The sequence below is a fragment of the Chrysoperla carnea genome, chromosome 1 (genome assembly GCF_905475395.1).
Source record: "Chrysoperla carnea chromosome 1, inChrCarn1.1, whole genome shotgun sequence".
Taxonomy (NCBI): Eukaryota; Metazoa; Arthropoda; class Insecta; order Neuroptera; family Chrysopidae; genus Chrysoperla; species Chrysoperla carnea.
The window spans coordinates 51,538,912-51,558,775 of NC_058337.1; the positions used below are offsets into that span (position 1 = coordinate 51,538,912).

Below are 19,864 nucleotides of genomic sequence, written 5' to 3' on the forward strand. Positions count from 1 at the left end.
AATTTATTATAAATTAATAGAACGGCCACGCAATGTATTTAATATCATCATTTGGATTTGAAATTACATAAAAATTATTATAATTATAATAATAATAATAACAAAATATATGAATATCTAATTATTATTATTATTATTATTATTATATATAATTAATTAAAATATTTAAAAAAATTTGTGTAAAAAAAAATTTTTTTAATCTTATAATTTATAATATGTTTATTAAAAATTATTTAAAAAATTTGATGACTCATTGATATTATCGAATTATATCAATTAATTAATAGTAATATTATTAATTAATAAAAAATACCTACAATAATATACAACATACGTTGAATAAAACAAAATTTTAATTTATCTTCAAATTCAAAGTATTATTAATTATAAATTTAATTAAATGTTTTTAATAACAACAAATATAAAATTTAAAAAGAAATATATAATATATTATTATAATTATATTAATAATATTATATTTAAAATAATAAACAAATAATTATAAATGCTGTAAATATGAGTTTTTTATTAATAAATAATAATAATAATTATTATAATAATATTATAAATAATAAAATAATATTAAAACAATACAACAACAACAACAATAATAATAATAACATCAATAACAACAATAATAATTATAATAATTTATTTATAATAATAATAAATAATAATTATTATAACAACAACATTAATAAAAAAACTATAATAAAATGGATGGTTTTCTATTATTATTATTATAAAATAAAACAAATTAAGCATCAAAATAAAAAAAGTGTACAACAAGTACAAATAAATAATAATACAACAAATACAACATCAACAACAAGTGATCAACAACAACAAGGAGTAATTCAATTATTATTATTATTAATTAATAATTATTATGTTTTATTATTTATATTATTTATTAAACAACAACAACAACAATATATTATATATAAGTATATACAACAACAACTACTACAACAACAACAAGTATTAATTAACAATAGTAATAATAATTATTATTATTGTATAACAAAAACAACATCAAAACAACAATATAACGTACAAACAACACGTGTACAGGCGAGGTGAAACATACTAATCAATAGATTAGTAGATAAAATTATAATATTAATAAATAAATAAAATACAAGTTTAAAATATAAAATAACAAATCAAATAATAAATAATATAAAAATCAGTAACGACTGGCTCCATACATACAAGTATTTGGAGCCGTGGCGGTGGCACAATACAACAATATGGCCGTACCTCCGCCACCTGGTGCTCTACAACATTATCATGGTCATACATTTGGTAAAAAAACATTTCATAAACCAACATATTGTCATCATTGTAGTGACATGTTATGGGGTCTTATACAACAAGGATTTATATGTGAAGGTATGTATTTATATTTTTAATATATTGTCAAATTGTTTATGTAGATAGATGGGAGATCCCAGGTTATCACTCGTTATTATTCCGATTTTGGTGAAAAAACGGTTGAGTTCATTTTAGTCAAAACATTAATATAATATAGTTTAATTGAGAAAATATTTCAATTTTCACTTCAATGAATTTAATCCCATATTCATGCTCATCAGCGATTTATTCATTGATCAGACCAGACTAATAAATAACTTAGGTGATGACCTTTTAACTCACAGAAGATGGTTAAGTGTGTTGAGAGTCTATGTACCTGCTTAGTTACATTCAGTGTGTCTTTAGCTAAAGCATTATAATATTTAAAAAATAAATCTTATTATTTTATTTAAATCAAGAATTATAATTGAATTCAGTCAGGCCAAAATAATGATGATGTAATAATCAAGTGTTACAGAAGGTACTATAATTATTATTAATTAATTTTATACATATAATTATTTAAAAAAAACATTCATAATACTGTATAAATATAATATTAATATATATATTATATATAATATAATTTTATATATGTATATATATGTATAACTGAATAAACGATCAATATATAACCGCATCATTATATATATACATACGTATAACTATATATATGTATTATATATGTATGTACTACAGGTATATGGTTGCTTTTATATTCTCATCTATAAAACATGTGTTCAATCATTCTTTATAATTATATAATAATTATATATATTTAAATCTAAATATTTATAATTAATAAATTATATTTATTAATATTATATTCATTTTATATAATATTTTAAGATTAAAAATTTAATATAGATCCATAATATTACGTTACGTACATATAATATGTATGCTTGAACAAATTGTAAATAATCGTGTATGTTCGTGTTTTATATTCGTATGGTTATGATTAAATAGTATCTTGCTATTATATTAAATAATATATGTATAATTTTATATAATATTCATAACCAAATAATACATTTGATATTGTAACGTAACTACATATTGTTTGTACAATCTTGAACAAAAAACATGTTTTTAAATACCATCAACCTAAAAAAACATGTCAGTTGGTTGGATATATTCATGCTCATAGTGACACGAATGAACAGTACAGAGTACAGTCTAACCAACCAAGTACAAGTATAATACACAATCGAATCGACATCTTATACGAATACGAACTAACGAACATAAAACATATACTATCTATCCATCTACAACCACGAACATTATCGAATGTCACCGAATCAATGTTCATATACCTACCTGCCTGCTCTGTTTCACTGTTTGCTACCATGTTGAGTTCATGTTCTCTTCTTATACTATTAATGTATTATATAACAAATATCTATCAAGTGTAGATATAGATAGATAGATATAATATAAATACAGATCAGATCCTCCCAATCAACAATGTTTTTTTTTTTTTTGTATTTAAAACAATCCAAATTCTTAATTTCATTGAATTCAAAAAATGTAACATTTCTTACTCTATTATCCTTTGGCATTCGTTAATTTCTCTCTAGATAAGTACAGTCGATTCTAGAGAATCCAAAATTTAAATTCTTTAATTACTAGATTTTTTTAAATTCCCACATTTCCCCCTACAATCCTTGTGACTAATTTCTCTAATTTGACTATTTTAAATTATAAACTTCGATTAGACGAATTTTCGTTGTTTTGAGAAACTGAGAATACGTTTTAATCCGAAGTTTCGATACTATTAACTTAAAAAACTGACGATTGAGGTATAAGCATAAAATTTATTTCCAAATTTTGATGCCATAACTTCCATAACTCGAGTTTCTCAGATATTTAAGTGAAACAGAAAAATTAAAATAAACTATTTTTAAAAGGCTAAAGAGTTAACAATAATGGGAATGTAAATACGTGAAATGTAAAAAATGTCATTTACACACGACCTTGAACTTGAGATGTTTAAATTCCAGGTTGGTCGTTTTAGAATTCGATAGTTCGAAAAACTTGATAACCCGAATTTTATATTTCATCATGAGATTCGAATTGTCTAAGATCGGAAGTATATTATTACAAAAACCATTTCACAATATTAAGGAAACCTCGGCAGTAATATAGGCTATAAAATAATGTTGTTCTATATTTCTTTAGTATGCTTTGACTTGGCAAAGATACTTACATAACATGATGTCCTTTAAGATAATAAAAAATTAAAAAAATTACTGACCAACATTGTAAACTTACAAATGAACAAGGCTAAAAGGCAAAAATCTTAATTACTTAAATAAATACATAGGTCTACACTGTCTGTGAATTATTGATGTGTTGACCAGTTCTAAAAAGGTTTTTTTTAAGAATTACGTTATATCAAACAGTTAGCATTCATACTAATCACAGGATAATTTTTCAAAAGATTTGGATATGATATTGCACAAATAATTTCTCCACATGGAGAAATGTGCGACAAGCTTGGTTTTCAATCTGAAAGTACTTAGTCTTAATATTTTAACGAGTGGGTGGCTGTGAAAGTCGTTTCTAGAAAGAATGTAATTAAGTCTGACATCGAAGGTAACTGTGCGAATAACAGAAATAGAATGTGGTTTCCATGGAAACGACAGATGAAAATGTGTAGCTATGGGTGCTGTGAAAATGAAGTTCAGTTCCCTACGGCTAGTTTATGTGGACGGCTGATACTACAGTGCAGTTCAAACAATTGTTGAATTATAATTAAATATATTAGTTATAAATATATTTGGAAAAGCAAGATTGTAAATCGACTTTATGTGGAATAATGAATGTACCTTTTCAGTTTTCATTAAACATTAAAGTATATCAAAGTTTTCAAAGAATTCACCTGGTAGTGTTTTTTTTATATCGAATCTACGGCGGTAGAACGTTACCATTTGGACTAAGTGCATAATGATAATGCTTAGGTGTTAAGGAGGTGTACATTAAAGACATATGTAGACTACATTCTCTCCTCTCTTAATCTTGCAAATACTGACGAACTTAACCTAGAGAAAAAAGTTGATTGCATCGTTTACTTTGAAAATCTAAACGAAAAATTAGCATTTCCACTGCCAAAACGTTGCGGTGTGTATCAATCGAAAGTGTTTACCGTTAACGAGGTATTTGAATGGATAAGATTGAATACTTTCTTCAAATGTGCAGCGGCATTGCTATCTTCACTACTAGCCAAGCAGCGATGAAATATGTAAGATGGGTCTATGATCATATGATTGCCGATTTTCTCTAAATGACTTGTTAGCGAATGCCAACATAAAATTGTTTTTTGTTAAAACAGTTCTAGAGGCATTGCAAAGAATTATAAGGGCAGCGACCTGGCCAGAAAGTACATACAGTTATCAGGCATTAGATTTATTGTGAATTACAAGTTGGTTTTAAAAACCATCTTAAGAAGAGTCAATATGAAATAAAGATATCAATATGATTGTATTAATCAAGGCAGACATGGTCAAAGCATAATCGAAGGTGTTTCAAAGATGTTATCTCTCTCCTTTGGCTTTCTACACGTAGAAGAAGCTAATACAGGATGCCGGTGGACAAACATTTTCTGTATTTGGAACAACCAATGCACCATGGATATTGGAAAAAACTGGAAGAAGAGACATCACAATCTATTAATGAACATTCTTTGAAATTTAGTATTTTTGCACAGCTCGAAATTGTCAAAGGAATAGTGAATTAGTTAATAGAGACGGGCCACCCTCTTTTAGACAGCAAAATGGTCCTTATAAAGCCAGTCTGACTTAGATATTATAATGCACCTCGGAATAGTCGCTTCAACTTAACGTAACCTAGTATTAACTTCTGAATTATTCACAATATGTGTGTATTACATGCATGGTTACACAAGTAATTACTTAAATATTGACAATTAGTCTTTAAATTTTCCTGTCTCTTACACATTAAAACATAGATTTTTGCTTGGGAACACTTCATAATAACCGAGAATGAATTAAACCGAGTTAAAGATTTAACACGGTTTTTAAATCTGCTCTTTTATTAATAAAAAAAATTATTTAAAAAATCAAAAAACCCGATTGAGTTTAATATAATATGAAAAGAAAATAACAAGTCCAGCAGTTTACATAGTGACTTTAACAGTCAGGACCCATTAAAATCTACACCGGCTTGAATCTTCCCAATTATGGGTCCCGAGTGTTAAAGGTTCAGTTTATATTTAACTCAGTAGAGTTTTTTGATTTTTTTAATAATTTTTTTTTTCCCTTTTTAGTTAGGATTTTCAAATAACTATTCAACGATACTCGACTTACCACCATAGTTTGTCGACTTTCATTTTCAGCCTATCTGGTGGTCGTCTTATTGATTTTTTATTATTGTCATATTTTCAGTGGCACTCGCCAGGATAAGACAAATCGATTGACGTAAGAATAATCAAAATCGGTCCACACGTTTGGTCTCTAGTGTGCCACATAAAAACACGCATACATTATTTTTCACAATATATAGCGTCTGGTGATTGTCATATCGATATTTCATTACTGCCATATCTTCAGTAGTACTTGCAAGGTTGAGACAAATCGATTGACGTCAGAATCATAGAAATCTAGTGTGCTACCTAGGAACAGACATAGATTGATTGAACACTCCTTTGGGTTACTCAGTCAAGTAAAAAGTACTGAAACGAATTTAAGTTTATCCATTTTTATCATAGCCTTTGAAAGGCAATTCGAATTTTAATTGCTGCTGTATCTTTGCATTAAATGATTCAACTCTAGTTATTGAGAACATTTTTTGAAGCTTTAACTCATGGAGACTATACACTTTTACTGCTTTATTCTTAATAATAACCAAGTTGGTGGATAAAAGTGCATTGAAAAAAATAAATAGGCATTTGATACTTATTATTTAATTAATTATTTATACTTAATAATAATTTGATTGATACTTAGTAATAACAATGAGATTATATGCCCAAAAATAACCGTGCACGCTCTCTACCCTTGATACAAAAATTATTTACACAAACAAGGTGATAAAAATGATTCATAAAATTGAAACAACGTACATCTGCTGGGCAATTAGCGGATTCTTTGTATTTATTGCGAATCATTTTCTATAAAATGAGACGTTTGGCATGTTTTGAATACACACTAAAAAATGAATAATTCCAAGATAAACTAGAGTGTATCGTTTCTTCCTTCCTACATGCATTAAAATGAATAAATGATTTATTGATATAACTTAAGCATTTAGCACTTACGTTATTATTTATTACTTGCAGTAAGTACCTAAGTAATAAACACTTGACTTAAGTAACTACTAAGTATCTGTATCTACTTGTAAGTAATAAATAATATTTAAGTGGTTTTTAACAGGTACCTATCTATCTACATATTAATGACTATCAATCAACTGTTTGAATTATTTTAATAATTAATATTATATTTATTATATTTCGATTATTACTAAGAAAATGTTTCGATTTTTATTTTATCTTCATCAGATCTACAATTATATAAAATTAGGTGTATCATATAAGAATTTAGGTATATTGTACTATGACGAATAGAAAATAAACAATTGAATGAGTTAATTGTTGAAATACATTGTACCTATAGACAGTATTGATCATCAGTGTTTGCATTATTTTTAATAAATAAGAAAAGTTTTAAAAATTGTGTTGGTCTTTCGGCCACCACTTATCTCTATCTTTTATAGTTTTAGGGAAAATGGACACCAAAGTTTTGGCTTAATTTGCACCCTCACGGGAAAACAATGATATTTACAAAAAAACAAAAGTTGTTTATTTTTACATACGGACCATTTTTTACATTTAAATTTTTGTTCTATCTTTTACGATTTACAAGATGGAAAGACCTAGATAATAAGACCTAATTGATCTATGTTGCTCATTTACGAACTCAAACTGACTTTTTACGTCTTGTTTTTGAGTTATCTTGCTGACAGACGGACGGATAAACGCAAATGAACTAATTAGGCGATTTTATAAATAACTATACACAAATTTTATTCGTATCATCAATATTTCGTTACAAACTTGGAACTAAAATTAGTATACTTTGATATATATTTCAAATATACAGAGTATAAAAATCGTGCTTAAATATTTTATTGTAAAGTTATTTTAAATTTAGATGTAACCAAATTATTGCCTAACAATCTGTGATCTTATTTAGTAATCACAGCCCATCTTATTTAGTAAATTTAAAAAGAACAAATCATTAAGCTAAAATTACATAAAATTAAGCTGTTCGTGTTAGTGCGATTCTTATGGTCCACACCATCAACTTTCTGGATAATGAAAATAAATTCAACAAACAATGCAATATGAATTATTTTATTGAGTCAAAGTTGTGTAGCTTAGAGACTAAACAAATCAACGTCTGGCCCTTGCAAAGATTTTTTTTAAATTGTACAAATTTTTAAAATTCAATATTCGTAATTATTTCTGAAAATTACAAATATTGAATTTTATAGTTTTTATAGAAAAAATGAGCATGTAGAACTTTTCATCGTGTCATAAGCGCAAGTGCAAAGTTTATTTTTTTGAACTGACAGCAATAAATTGGACTAATATAGAAATTTGTTATTCATTTTGACATATTGATTATAAATTTTTTAGTCCGAAATAAAAGCGAATCGTGATTTTAAAATAAAAAGTCCTATTATTTATTATTCAATTGATTTTTTACAACTTTATTAATAATCAAAACTTCCAGTTTCTTAAAATGAAAAGTTTAATTTTGCGATTCCTGTCTAACGGACCTATTTCTATGCGCCGATTTTGCCAGTCTTTTCAGTACATCTTAAAGCTATTTATTATGCTACGATTAAAGCAAATCCATTATAGTATTACCATGAGTTTTATATAATTCTTCAAAATATTAATTGAAATATTATTCAAGTTATTAATATCAATTTTGAAATTTTCCATAGGTATTATTATTTGGAAAAACATTGATCATTTCACTGACATTCCATTTCCTTCTTAATATACGTTCTACGCTTATTCAAATTGAAATGTATTTTAGTCATTTTTAGATCTGTTAAACTATTTTCATGCTACTGCAATCGTTTAAAGAATTTGCCCCCACGTACAATTTAGAATATTCACACGGAATTTTGTGTTGATTGAAAATATTTTGTATACACAAGGAAATTGAAAGAAATAAGTACCATGTAGTAGAGCCCGTGCTAAGGGAGCGTCAGCAGGGCAACGGCAACTGCAACTTTTGCTTTTTATGGACTAGTGGTTAGGATACCTGGCTTTCACCCAGGAGGCTCGGGTTTGATTCCCGGTATCGGAACCAAAATATAAAGTCTTCTCTAGAACCTTCTTCTGAAAGATGAATTGACGCGCAAATAATAAATCAAACTTCAAAATTAAAATTTATTAATCGAATAATTTTTATACAAATTATGTTGTTATGGTAAATGCAACGGCACAGCCTTCCTTGTACTATTAATTACTTGAATAATTAATAGCTAACGGAAAGATGTGTCTGTTACAAGTAGAGCCCGTGCTAAGGGAGGGTCAGCAGGGTAACTGCACAGGGTGGCAAAATTAGGAGCGCCCGGCCGATTTCACGGAATTCTCAACTTTAACTCTCGGAGAGAAAAACCTTACTTATATTACCATGGTTAGCAATCCAAATTATTATTTTAAAAAAATGCTACTTTTACAGTTTTAAATCCTTAGACAGACCAACATATTTTAAAATGGTGTTGTGTCTTATAATTTCTTAAGGTTGTCTCCTAAGAAAATTATAAGACAGCCAAGCCGAAAAAAAGAAGAAATACCTAAATAGGAAAGAACCAACCAACTATTTCAATATGCATAAATTTTAAATTGAGAACATGAAAAAACTCTTCCGAATTTTTTACTGATTTTACTTTTCTGAACTGGCAATATTTCCAGTAGTTTGTATAAAAGTACTAAAATATTTTGTGAGGAATACCCTTTTACCCTACATTCCTACAATGTGATTTTAGTTAAATTCTTAAAATAGCAACCGGGTGTCACAAACCTGCAGTATTTAGTGGACGCCTCTTCTTTTTCAGTAAGGGCTTACAAACATGCGCACATATATACATACTCTTATAAATTTTTGTATACTTATTCAGAAGTCCCAGACTAACATATGTGAATATTACAGATAGATACTCATGAATTATACAGTTTTAATGTAAAGGGCGGCAAGCATTATTTTTCCCGGAGCGGCAAAATAGTTAGATCGGACCCTGCCATGTGGGACGCATTTAATGATACCCATTGTATTACTAACGTATTACACTATTTAATAACTGCATTATGACTATGATGTGTTTTTATCTGTAGTATTTTTATTATATTCCTATTCATTATTTTACAAATTTCTTTATCTTCACCACGTCAAACATATACAAAGATCGAAACGTTTTCTTAAAAAAATTCTAATTTATAATTTGTTCCAATTAGCTTTACAATTTAATAAAATTTGCCACATTTTGTGTAAAAAAATATAATGTTTTAAGGCATATAATTTTGTTTTACTGGATCCTTTTAGGCTCTACTGGGACTCATTTTATATGCAAAAACATGGTCTTAAAGATTTTGCTGGCCTAATGCCCTTCCAACCGGAAATGCGTTTAAGAAATTAATCGAGGAAATAAAACCGAAAAAATAGTCTAACCAAAGAATCGACACCTCGTCAGTTGATTTTTGTTGGATGGAGCCGATGGAAAATGTTTGCTTGAGTCTACAAAATCATATTCATACGAACTTGTGCTTTTTCGTTTACACCCATAAAGTGGGACAGAAGTACCGTACTTACATTTAAAAATACTATATATTATATTTTATATTGTGGACAATACCCAGCATTTTTTGATCCCTGACATGTTTTATGTAACCTCACCGTTTTCGAGATATAAGCATTTATAAAATAAAAAAATAAAATTCTAAATACTTTTTGGCTCATCACAATTTTTACTAAACCTCACCGTTAGCGGTGAGGAGGAGGAGACAATGTCTCATCTTCTCTGTCACTGCCCAGCTCTTGTCATGACGAGATAGACTTACATGAGCCAGCGTCTCTTTGACGACCTGGAGTCCGTCGATGTCAAAGCTCTCCTGCTGTTCTTAAACAGCTCCAAATGGTTTATGGAGTAGTGGTGGGGGATGGGCCAACCCTTTTTCGGTATCACAACGGACCCTATGGTCTAAGTATGTCCCAACCCAGGACAGCCACTCTAACCTAACCTTACCGTTTTCAATATATAAGTGTTAAAAAAAAAAAATAAAATACAAATTTTTTTCGAAAATTCGTTATTGAAGAAAGTAAAGTTTTTTTTTTGGTTCGGATCAAAAATTTGATGAGAAAACTATATGATTTTTTATTTTGGACATTCTTAACTTTTTTTGACTCTGGACATCATTTACCTAATCTCACCTTTTTCGATATACAGTAGAATCTCGATAAGTTAAAGTCCAAGGGAAACACAAAATATTTTAGGTTTTAAGTTATCAAGGGTCTATGTTAGGTAAAGGTTAATATAGAGGTATGTACATGTTTCTATGTACCCTAGTTAATATAGAGGTATGTACATGTTTCTATGTAGTTACTGAGGGCCTATACAGAGATTATTTATTTAAGTTATAGAGGTTGCGTATTTTAAGTTATAGAGGTTTTGGGCTCTGATGGGAAGGGAACAGTATTTTTTGAAGTAACAGAGGTTTTTATGTTACCGAGGTTTAAGTTATCGAGATTTTACTGTATAAGAGTTTGAAAGAAAAAACGGGTTTTGTCGAAAATTTGTTATGGGCGAATATAAGCGTTTGAAAAAATTAAATAATAACGAGTTATCGGCGAAAATCCGCATTTTATTTTTTAAATACTTATATCTCAAAGATGAGGTTAGGTAAAACATGTCAGGGAACAAAAAATGTTGGGAAACCCACAAGGGCGTAAATCGAAAAGGCACAAGTTTGCATGAATATGATTTTTTTGAGTACACTCAGGCAAACAATTTCCACCGGCTCCCATAAAAATGACGACGAGTCGATTCCTAGGTCAAATGCTTTATTCCCTAAAGTAAATTGGAATGTTAAGTCCATTTAAAAAAAAAAAATTTAAAAGGACGATCTTATGAATACAATTTTATTTATCGAAAATATTGCTTTTTGTAAAGCGGTAATCATACGATTTTTACAAAAATTTGCGTAACGTGAGTCATAAAAACATTGAGCTTCTTTTTTTCAACGTTCCTTTATTATGAGGTTTTGTAAAGCTCAAAAAAATCCGTAAACTACAAAGTTATTTGCTTGCAAATGTTGTATTATGACGTTTTTTTTTTACCGAGTGTATAATAAAAATAAATAATAATGAAATATGAAAATAATTAAATTTTATTATTTTACAGTATGTAATTTCGTAGTACATGATCGTTGTTTAAAAACAGTGGTATCACCATGTTCAAGTATTGCAGCAAGTCTTATTAAGAATCCTGTAGCTCATTGTTGGTCTGAACAAATTCATCATAAAAAGAAATTCTGTAATGTATGCCGAAAACGTTTGGATGATAGTTTATCAATACATTGTGAAAGTATGTGTTCATTTTTAAATAAAATAAAATATTATATAATGTACTACTTAATCATGTATTCATTTTTATTTTATAGTTTGTGATTATTTTGTACATGTTGAATGTCAAGATTTTGCAGTGGCCGATTGTAAAGAAAATGCAACATATTTACCAGGAAAAGAATTGTCCTGGGTTCGACATGAACATCATTGGCGAGAGGGAAATTTACCAACAAACTCAAAGTGTGCTGTTTGTAAGAAAACATGTTGGGCATCTGAATGTCTTACTGGATTTCGTTGCGAATGGTGTGGGATTACAGTAAGTAGTTTTTAATTATTAATTATTAATTTAAATATATCAATGGTTAGCAGAAATTTGGATTAGAAAATGGTAAGTATATTATTTATTCTGTAACAATGTTTTGTAATTTATTAAAATTTCATTAGATACCTTCAAAAAAAATGTTAAATTCATATGAGTTATGTAATAAAAATTTACGAAACTTTGGTGCAGAATTAATAATATTATTGTCTTGTAAAAATTAAATAATGATTTCTCTGAATAATGATGTATATTTATGTTATACTTTCTGGATAATTGTAGAGTTATTTAAATTTTTTTTAAAAATTTAAATGTGAAATAAAGTCCAAGTTCCTCCTAAAAAATAGGGCTATAAAAGAAATGAGATCAAAAAATTATATCCAAGTTCTTTTCCTTATCAAACATGTCGACCAATGAAAGAATTTTAGAAATTTTTAGATCAATTTAGTCAACTTTCAAACTTTCTTGAAAGACCACAGGTGCCTTTTTTTCAATTCTTATTCTTTCATTCTGATGAAATATTTTGTTGATCGCACTCACTTGTTTTTATAAGCCTATTTTTGGGCTTATAAAAATTTGATCTTTATTTAACTTTTTTTTTTTGGAGGTGACGGCGATCTCATTAATTTTTTCTAAACGTAATTCATCTTGAACTCGCTAGATTTTTTAATAATTAAAAATTATTTTGAACAACATACCTAGGACATATTCAGGCAGTATATCTATAAAATTTCATCCTTTTATCATGAAGTAAAACACAGCTATGAAGGGGGTAAAAACCCCACAAAGTATTTCGTGCAATATATCACACTAGTAGGTACTCTCGGCTGGATTTAGCCCCGATGCACTCCCTTGCGCCTAGATATAATAATAAACAGATAATAAAAATAATAAAATTTATTCGTTATAAGATACAATATCTTGTACATAGAATCTTTTTGTCATTCTTTATCATTCTGTGCGCTTACGAATTATATCCCACTAGCTTGATACCCGCCCGCTTCGCTGGGCTTAAAAGTATGAAGTCTTGTTTTAAACCTTCTTCTGAAAGGTGAAGTTGCGCGAAATAATAAATCAAACTTCAAAGTGAGAATTTATTAATCGAATAAATATTAATAGAAATTATGTTGTTATGGTAAATGCAACGGCACAGCTTTCCTTGTACTATTAATTACTTGAATAATTAATGGGAAGGATGTGTCCGTTACAAAAGTAAAGATTGCTAAAAACTACCGCGATATAGCCTTCACCTCCCTTGCTCTCACTTATCCCTCTGCCACAACACTCGAAATAATGATAGGGATTATTTTACACAGGTAAAATATGTGTTCAGTTTTAAATATTTTTCCATACGTAAAATTTACAAAATTTAAAGAAACCCCCGACAAATTTAAAAATTTTAAAAACCCCCGCTCTTGAAACTTAGCTAAGAATACTCTCCATGAAATTACCTTTCAAAGGAAAAAAAAATCAAAAACGGTTCATCCGTTTAGGCCCTACGATGCCACAGACAGACAGACATACCTACACACATAGCGGTCAAACTTATAACACCCCTTTTTTTAGTTCGGGGTTAAAAATAGTCATAATTCATTGAGTATATCTGATAAGATGGCCATGAATTTTTTTCATTTACTATTTTTAAATGTCAGATTAAATTTAATTTTTTTAAAAATATATCGTTATAAATTATAGCTCATGTGTTATTTTGATGTATGAGCTATACTACTGTTAAGTTTCATTCAAATTCATTCATTAGTTTTTGCGTGAAAGCGTAACAAACAAACATCCTTACTTTCACATTTATAATATACAGGGATGAAAATATATCCCATTAATAAATATTATTAATTTTATAATTATATTCACTAATTTCAGAGAGTTGATTAATTTAATTTTTTTCTTGTGCACATTCCTGCTAATTATTAAATTTAAACATTTAAATGCTATCGATATGATGATTAATTAAAAATATTTTAATGTTTCAAGTCACATGCTATATGTCGATGTAATATACCACCAGAATGTACATTTGGTAATTTAGAACCAATATATTTACCACCTCATGCTGTTAGCATTCCACGCACCGAAGTACCAATGGAAGCTATCATTGGTGTACAAGTACGAAGAAAAGACACAATGTCGCGTGAGTATTCATGCCGTAAGTGTTGTGTTTTGATCATTTTTATTTAATTTAGTATTATTTTATAGTAATAATAAATAAATATAATTCATATAGATTTATTATTTAATTAATTAATTAATTCATTTGAAGGTGCATACTTTAATTAATTAATTAGCATGATATAGACAGACATAGGGACTCACGAAAAAAACTCACATTTTATAATAAATAATTAATTAATATGATTATTATTTGAATCGATCCTAAATCTTTCTATTTATTTATTTTTATTAATTAGTGATAGGTAGTAACGCATAAATATAGACACTTAAATAGATAATTAAATTAAATTAAATTAATTACTATAATTAGATGTGCATGATGTATGTAATCAAAACAAAATTAATGAATTAATTAATATAATATAAAGAATGGTTAATTAAGAATGGTATTGTAAAATTTATTAAATTATATCAATTCTGATTAATTTAATTAATCAATTTATGTATAATAAATAATAATTAATTAATTACTTATTTATTTTATTTTAAATATATTTTATGTTACAAGTAGGTACCTAGATTGGATTTCGCTAAAATCCTTTGAACTTTGTTGAGGATGCTCAAAACAAAGGTTTCATGAAAGGTTACCTATAAGATTTCATATGAGCTTCAGGCCTACGAGTGAGAGTTGTCCATAAAATACGTACACAAATAGTGTGGGTGGGAAGATAATGGTCTTTCGCGGAACAATCGAAAAAGGTGGTGAAGTCTCGAATGAACATTACATTTCATTGATTAGAAGGCTGATTTGGATAATTCACTGATATAAAGTATATATCAGCAACTGTAGAGTAGATACAACATTAACGTGATAGTGCTTTATTATTAATTTAACAAGATAGTGCTTTGTTTTTAATTTTGTACAATTTTTTTAAATAATAATGTTTTAATTATACAATACCAGAGATTTTAATGAATATCAAATATTCAATCCATAAAAAAGTTTGTAAAACAAACGTTGCAAAATCTCTCTCTACATCGATACCAAAACAAATGTTTTGATATATAGTCTAGTCAGCAAGTTCAAATTGGTGAAATATAGAAATGAGGGTCGTAAAAATACGTGTGATAGCTCAATACAAAAAGGAAAAAAATTGCTAAAGTTATAAACAATTCAAATTGAAAAACAAAGTATTTCGTTTTTCGACAATATTATTGATTTTTAAGAAATTTTAAAAAAGAGTCTTAAAGAGAAGGAAATTTCCAATAAGAAACCCCCACTCTCGGAAGTCTATCTTCATTATTTATAATTGAATCGGTTATTTCAAAAACCTCTGAAGTCATATTTTTTTCCAACATCCTTTTTTAACTGAAAATGGTCCCTTAAAGGTAGGTGAAGGTTCCATAAAGGTATTCTTAGTATATATAAATTATAAAGTCAGTATTGTCTTACGTGGTTTATATACTCAGAATACCTTTAATGAACCTTTACCTACCTTTAAGGAACCATTTTCAGTTAAAAAACATGTTGGAAAAAATATGACTTAAGAGGTTTTTGAAAAGACCGATTCCATTTTAATTTAACACTGAAAATATTTTTAAAAAAATTCTGAAATCAGATTTGAACTAGCTCTTCGGGTTTCTTTAATAGTCAATTAAGATCCTAAACGGTAAGAGATAGAATAATACTTTAAATTAGAAAGTTGATGCTAACTGCGGAAAAATGCTTTAGCCAAAAGTTGTCAAGGGCAATAGAGGACATTCGCCTGTGTATATGGCTTTGACCTAAAATTATCGATATCCTTTAGACGTATTTTGTTTCGATTAAATGCAAAAATGACATATTTTTAAGTCGCATTTCCTCCGAAAGCTACCGATTTTCGATAAAATGATTTGAATGAAAAATGTTAGTTTTTCTATGAGAATGAACTTTCTAATTTAAATTTTTACTCTATCTCTTACTGTTTAGGATCTAAATTGGCTATAACAGAAACCCGAAAAATTAGATCCAATCTGATGCCAGAATATGATGTCCCCCATCAAACTCAGCAAATTTTGTTAAAGTTATTTTTTGATTGGCTAACTACAAAATGAGTTATTAGCCATTATAAGAAGGGTTCCACCAAATTATGTAAATTATTTAAACATTTTTTTTTAGTTTACAATGAATACGAAAATTTGTGAAAGTTTTGTAAATTAACAATTGTCTAACTTGTTGAAAAATTAAGTGTTCAGATGTGTTTTTGACGCTATTACATTCTAAATTCTAAAAATGACACAAAAACGCCAATTTTCAGCGTTAAATTAAAATTATTCATAAATATCAATAGTTCATAATAACAATAATCAACGAAATTCCTTTTTTATCGTTAATTTTTTATAAGTTTTGCAATTTTTTATGTGCTTAAAAACGCTTCCAGCACATTTTTCTAGCCAGAATTCCGAATCCAACGAGCTATCATACGTATTTATACGACCCTTATTTATATAGGTTAGGTTAGGTTATATTGGCTGTCCACGAAGGACATACTTAGGTTATAGAGCCCATTGTGATACCATATATGTGTTTTACCGCCTTTCCGCTGATAATTTCAATTATCAGCTCCTTAATTTCAGAGGCTGAGTGCACGTCCTTCATGCATATTCCATGCATTACACCAGCCTATCACAACTATTAATTAAATTAATTTTCTTGTTACGGCGGGAATCGAACCCGCTACCCTAAGCATACCGCGGACGGAATTGGTTATTTCTTAACCAACTGAGCTACTTGGGCGTCTTATCCCAATTTGAACTTGTTGATTAGATAAAACTTGAATATATAAAATGAGGTAACAAACTTTTTATTTTTGAGTTACTTTTTATATTATTTGAATTTTAGAAGTAAAAAAACATCTAAAAATTTTTGATTTATTAATTTATATTGAATAAAAATGTTTGCTTATATTAAAAATAAATTTATAAAGGCGGTTTAGTTTCGTGACGAAATTACAATTAAGTATCAGGATTTAAAAAAAAACTTACAAATCGTGACAAGTGGATTGAAAATATATGAGGATTTTAATCGTGACGTGATTTATGGGCAACACTTAAATATCCTAGATGCATACGCAAATAATGAAAGTTTCAGGATCGGTTATAATTATTCTTTTATATTTATTTATTTACTTTATTTGATTTTTATTAATGCATGTTTTATTTATATTTTTATTTTTGAAATGATTTTATTTTATTTTATTTTATTTATTTTATATTTTATTGTTTGTTTTTGTTTTATTATTTGCATTCAATTTGAAGATGTGTACATGTGTACAAAAATGATTTTGCAGTCAACGACATGACGATGACCATGACACCATCATACAACATAATGATGATCAACATTATGATGGATGATCAACAAGTAAATGAAAATGATAATGATAATATTGATCATAATACACAAAATAATAATAATAATAAATCAATATCATCTATAATCATTGAATATTTATCATTTGTATTACCACGAAGCTGTCGTTATAAATATCAAGCTCCATACTCACCTCCATATTATAGAGGTACCTATCATCATCTTTTAGACCTACAGTTTTGTTTACAGCTCACATAAACAATTATTTATTTGTTAACTAATCTAATATACCTACCTACCTATTACAATACCATTCTTGTTTTAATTTTATTAATTTTTTAATTCATATAATTAATTCATTTATAACCAGTTTTATTAAACATTTTATGTTTATTTTAACTGTAGCAAGAAGCATATCTGAAGAGTTTACAACTGGTAGTGGTGGAGGAGGTGCTGGTCCAGGTAGTGGTGGTGGTATTGGTAATAGTGGAGGTGGGGGTGGTAGTACAACTACAAGTGGTAATGTAAGTAATGAAACACGTTATCGTGATAATGAAGATGTTATATTATCACAACATGTATCACGTAGTGATAAACAAAAAGATAAACAACAAGAAGAGAGAGACGAAGGTAAGTAAATTATTTTTAATGAATTTTCTCTGTGCGTTGCTTGTATAGTGATGATTTAAAAAAAAAAATGTTGTATAAATGAATAAAATTTATATTAGGGTTAAAATCTTGGTCTCGTGCTTCGATGAGATGAGCTACCGACTCTGGTCTGACGGAATTTTTTCCACTTTCAATTTTCCATTTGGCCATCCAGAGTCGGTATTCATTTATAACAGTTGATTCACTATCATTAATGATTTGTCGGTTCATCTGAGCCACTTTTTTCACTGCCTGGAAATCGATATTCAAGCCCTTGACACCAACATTTGGTTCGGGTAGTAAAACTTCCAACTGAAATTGGTCGAGTACTTTCGAAGACAATCTTTGCCCCAAATCATGGAAAACGGAATCTAATAGGGATATGTTAATTGATTTCCGTAAGTGAGCTATATTATTATAAAGTTTCATTAAAATCCATTCAGTAGTTTTCGTAATCTATTTGTAAATTTCACTTGTTTTAAATAATTTTACGTAGTAAACTATTGCTGGGAAGTTTTATAAACTTTAAAAATCTGACTTTTAAAAATATTTTCAAACATATAGACAATTTTTGATTTAATCATTTCTAGTTAGGGTGGCTTTAACAACAACAAAAATTGTAAGTGCAACAAAAAAATCATTTTATTTTTCAGCATGAAAAAATTAATGTTCTTTTTTAGTTAGTTTAAAAAAAGTGAAAAAATATAAAAAAGTTGAACTAGCGTACTTACATTGATAATATTTTTGTTTCTGTTGATTGATAATTTCTCTTCTGAATAGTTTAGCAAAGAAATAAATTGCTTATTTTTTTAAATTGCAGAGTTAAAAATAAAAGACCTATGAATAGAATAAAAAACACTGACTTGAGAACTAGGAATTTGTTTTTAAATTAAGTTTACATAAATAGTTTTTAAATTAAGTCAATTTTTCGATAAAAAATCCATAGCGTTTTTCGAAATTGTGAAGAATAGTGACATAGGGTTTTAAGCAACTGCACAATTTTAGACAGCGCTTTCTACCGCTATTAAATATGCACAATGCGTACGGTGACAACACATTTTGAGTATCAAATCTTCACTAAGTTCAGAATTTAATTCTGACGATTTCGAAGTTATAATAATTTCAACATTATTTTGCGAACTTATTGGTTAAAGAAAAAACGACCTACGGAGATTTCAAATTTAATGATATTGTAGATCCCACCCTGAAGGGTTGTATAAAAGTATCCATCCTCTAGAAGCCTCGGTTATTTTCCCCTTCTCCGAATTAAATGATTAAATACCTTAAATTACAATGTGGTAATCATAGACTAACAAAATCTTATTAAATATAAAATCGTAGTTACCAATAAAAACTATAGCAAGAGCGAAAGGCTTCAAAGCTCACAATGGATATTTTATTTCTTTGTGTTTATGCTTTTCGTTATGCTTCTGTGCCCGTGTCCGCAAGCAACGC

The 19,864-nt window shown here is 28.1% G+C and overlaps 1 protein-coding gene across 7 annotated transcripts in view; it reads left to right on the forward strand.

Annotated features, from left to right (window-relative positions):
* Nucleotides 1–1,146: 1,146 nt before the first annotated feature.
* The window catches only part of LOC123305751 (diacylglycerol kinase theta), a 32,114-nt gene continuing 13,396 nt past the window's right edge, over nt 1,147–19,864 (forward strand). For 2 of the 7 annotated variants that reach the window (XM_044887560.1, XM_044887562.1), the window contains exons 1-6: nt 1,147–1,395; nt 11,800–11,982; nt 12,059–12,279; nt 14,272–14,443; nt 17,739–17,969; nt 18,167–18,391. In XM_044887560.1, the coding sequence (XP_044743495.1) occupies nt 1,254–1,395; nt 11,800–11,982; nt 12,059–12,279; nt 14,272–14,443; nt 17,739–17,969; nt 18,167–18,391 (1,174 nt within the window). In that variant the 5' untranslated portion in view covers nt 1,147–1,253. Of the gene's footprint in view, nt 1,396–11,799; nt 11,983–12,058; nt 12,280–14,271; nt 14,450–16,086; nt 16,104–17,738; nt 17,970–18,166; nt 18,392–19,864 lie in introns of those variants that run through there. The other 5 variants (XM_044887565.1, XM_044887561.1, XM_044887563.1 and 2 more) reach the window with 5 other exon arrangements.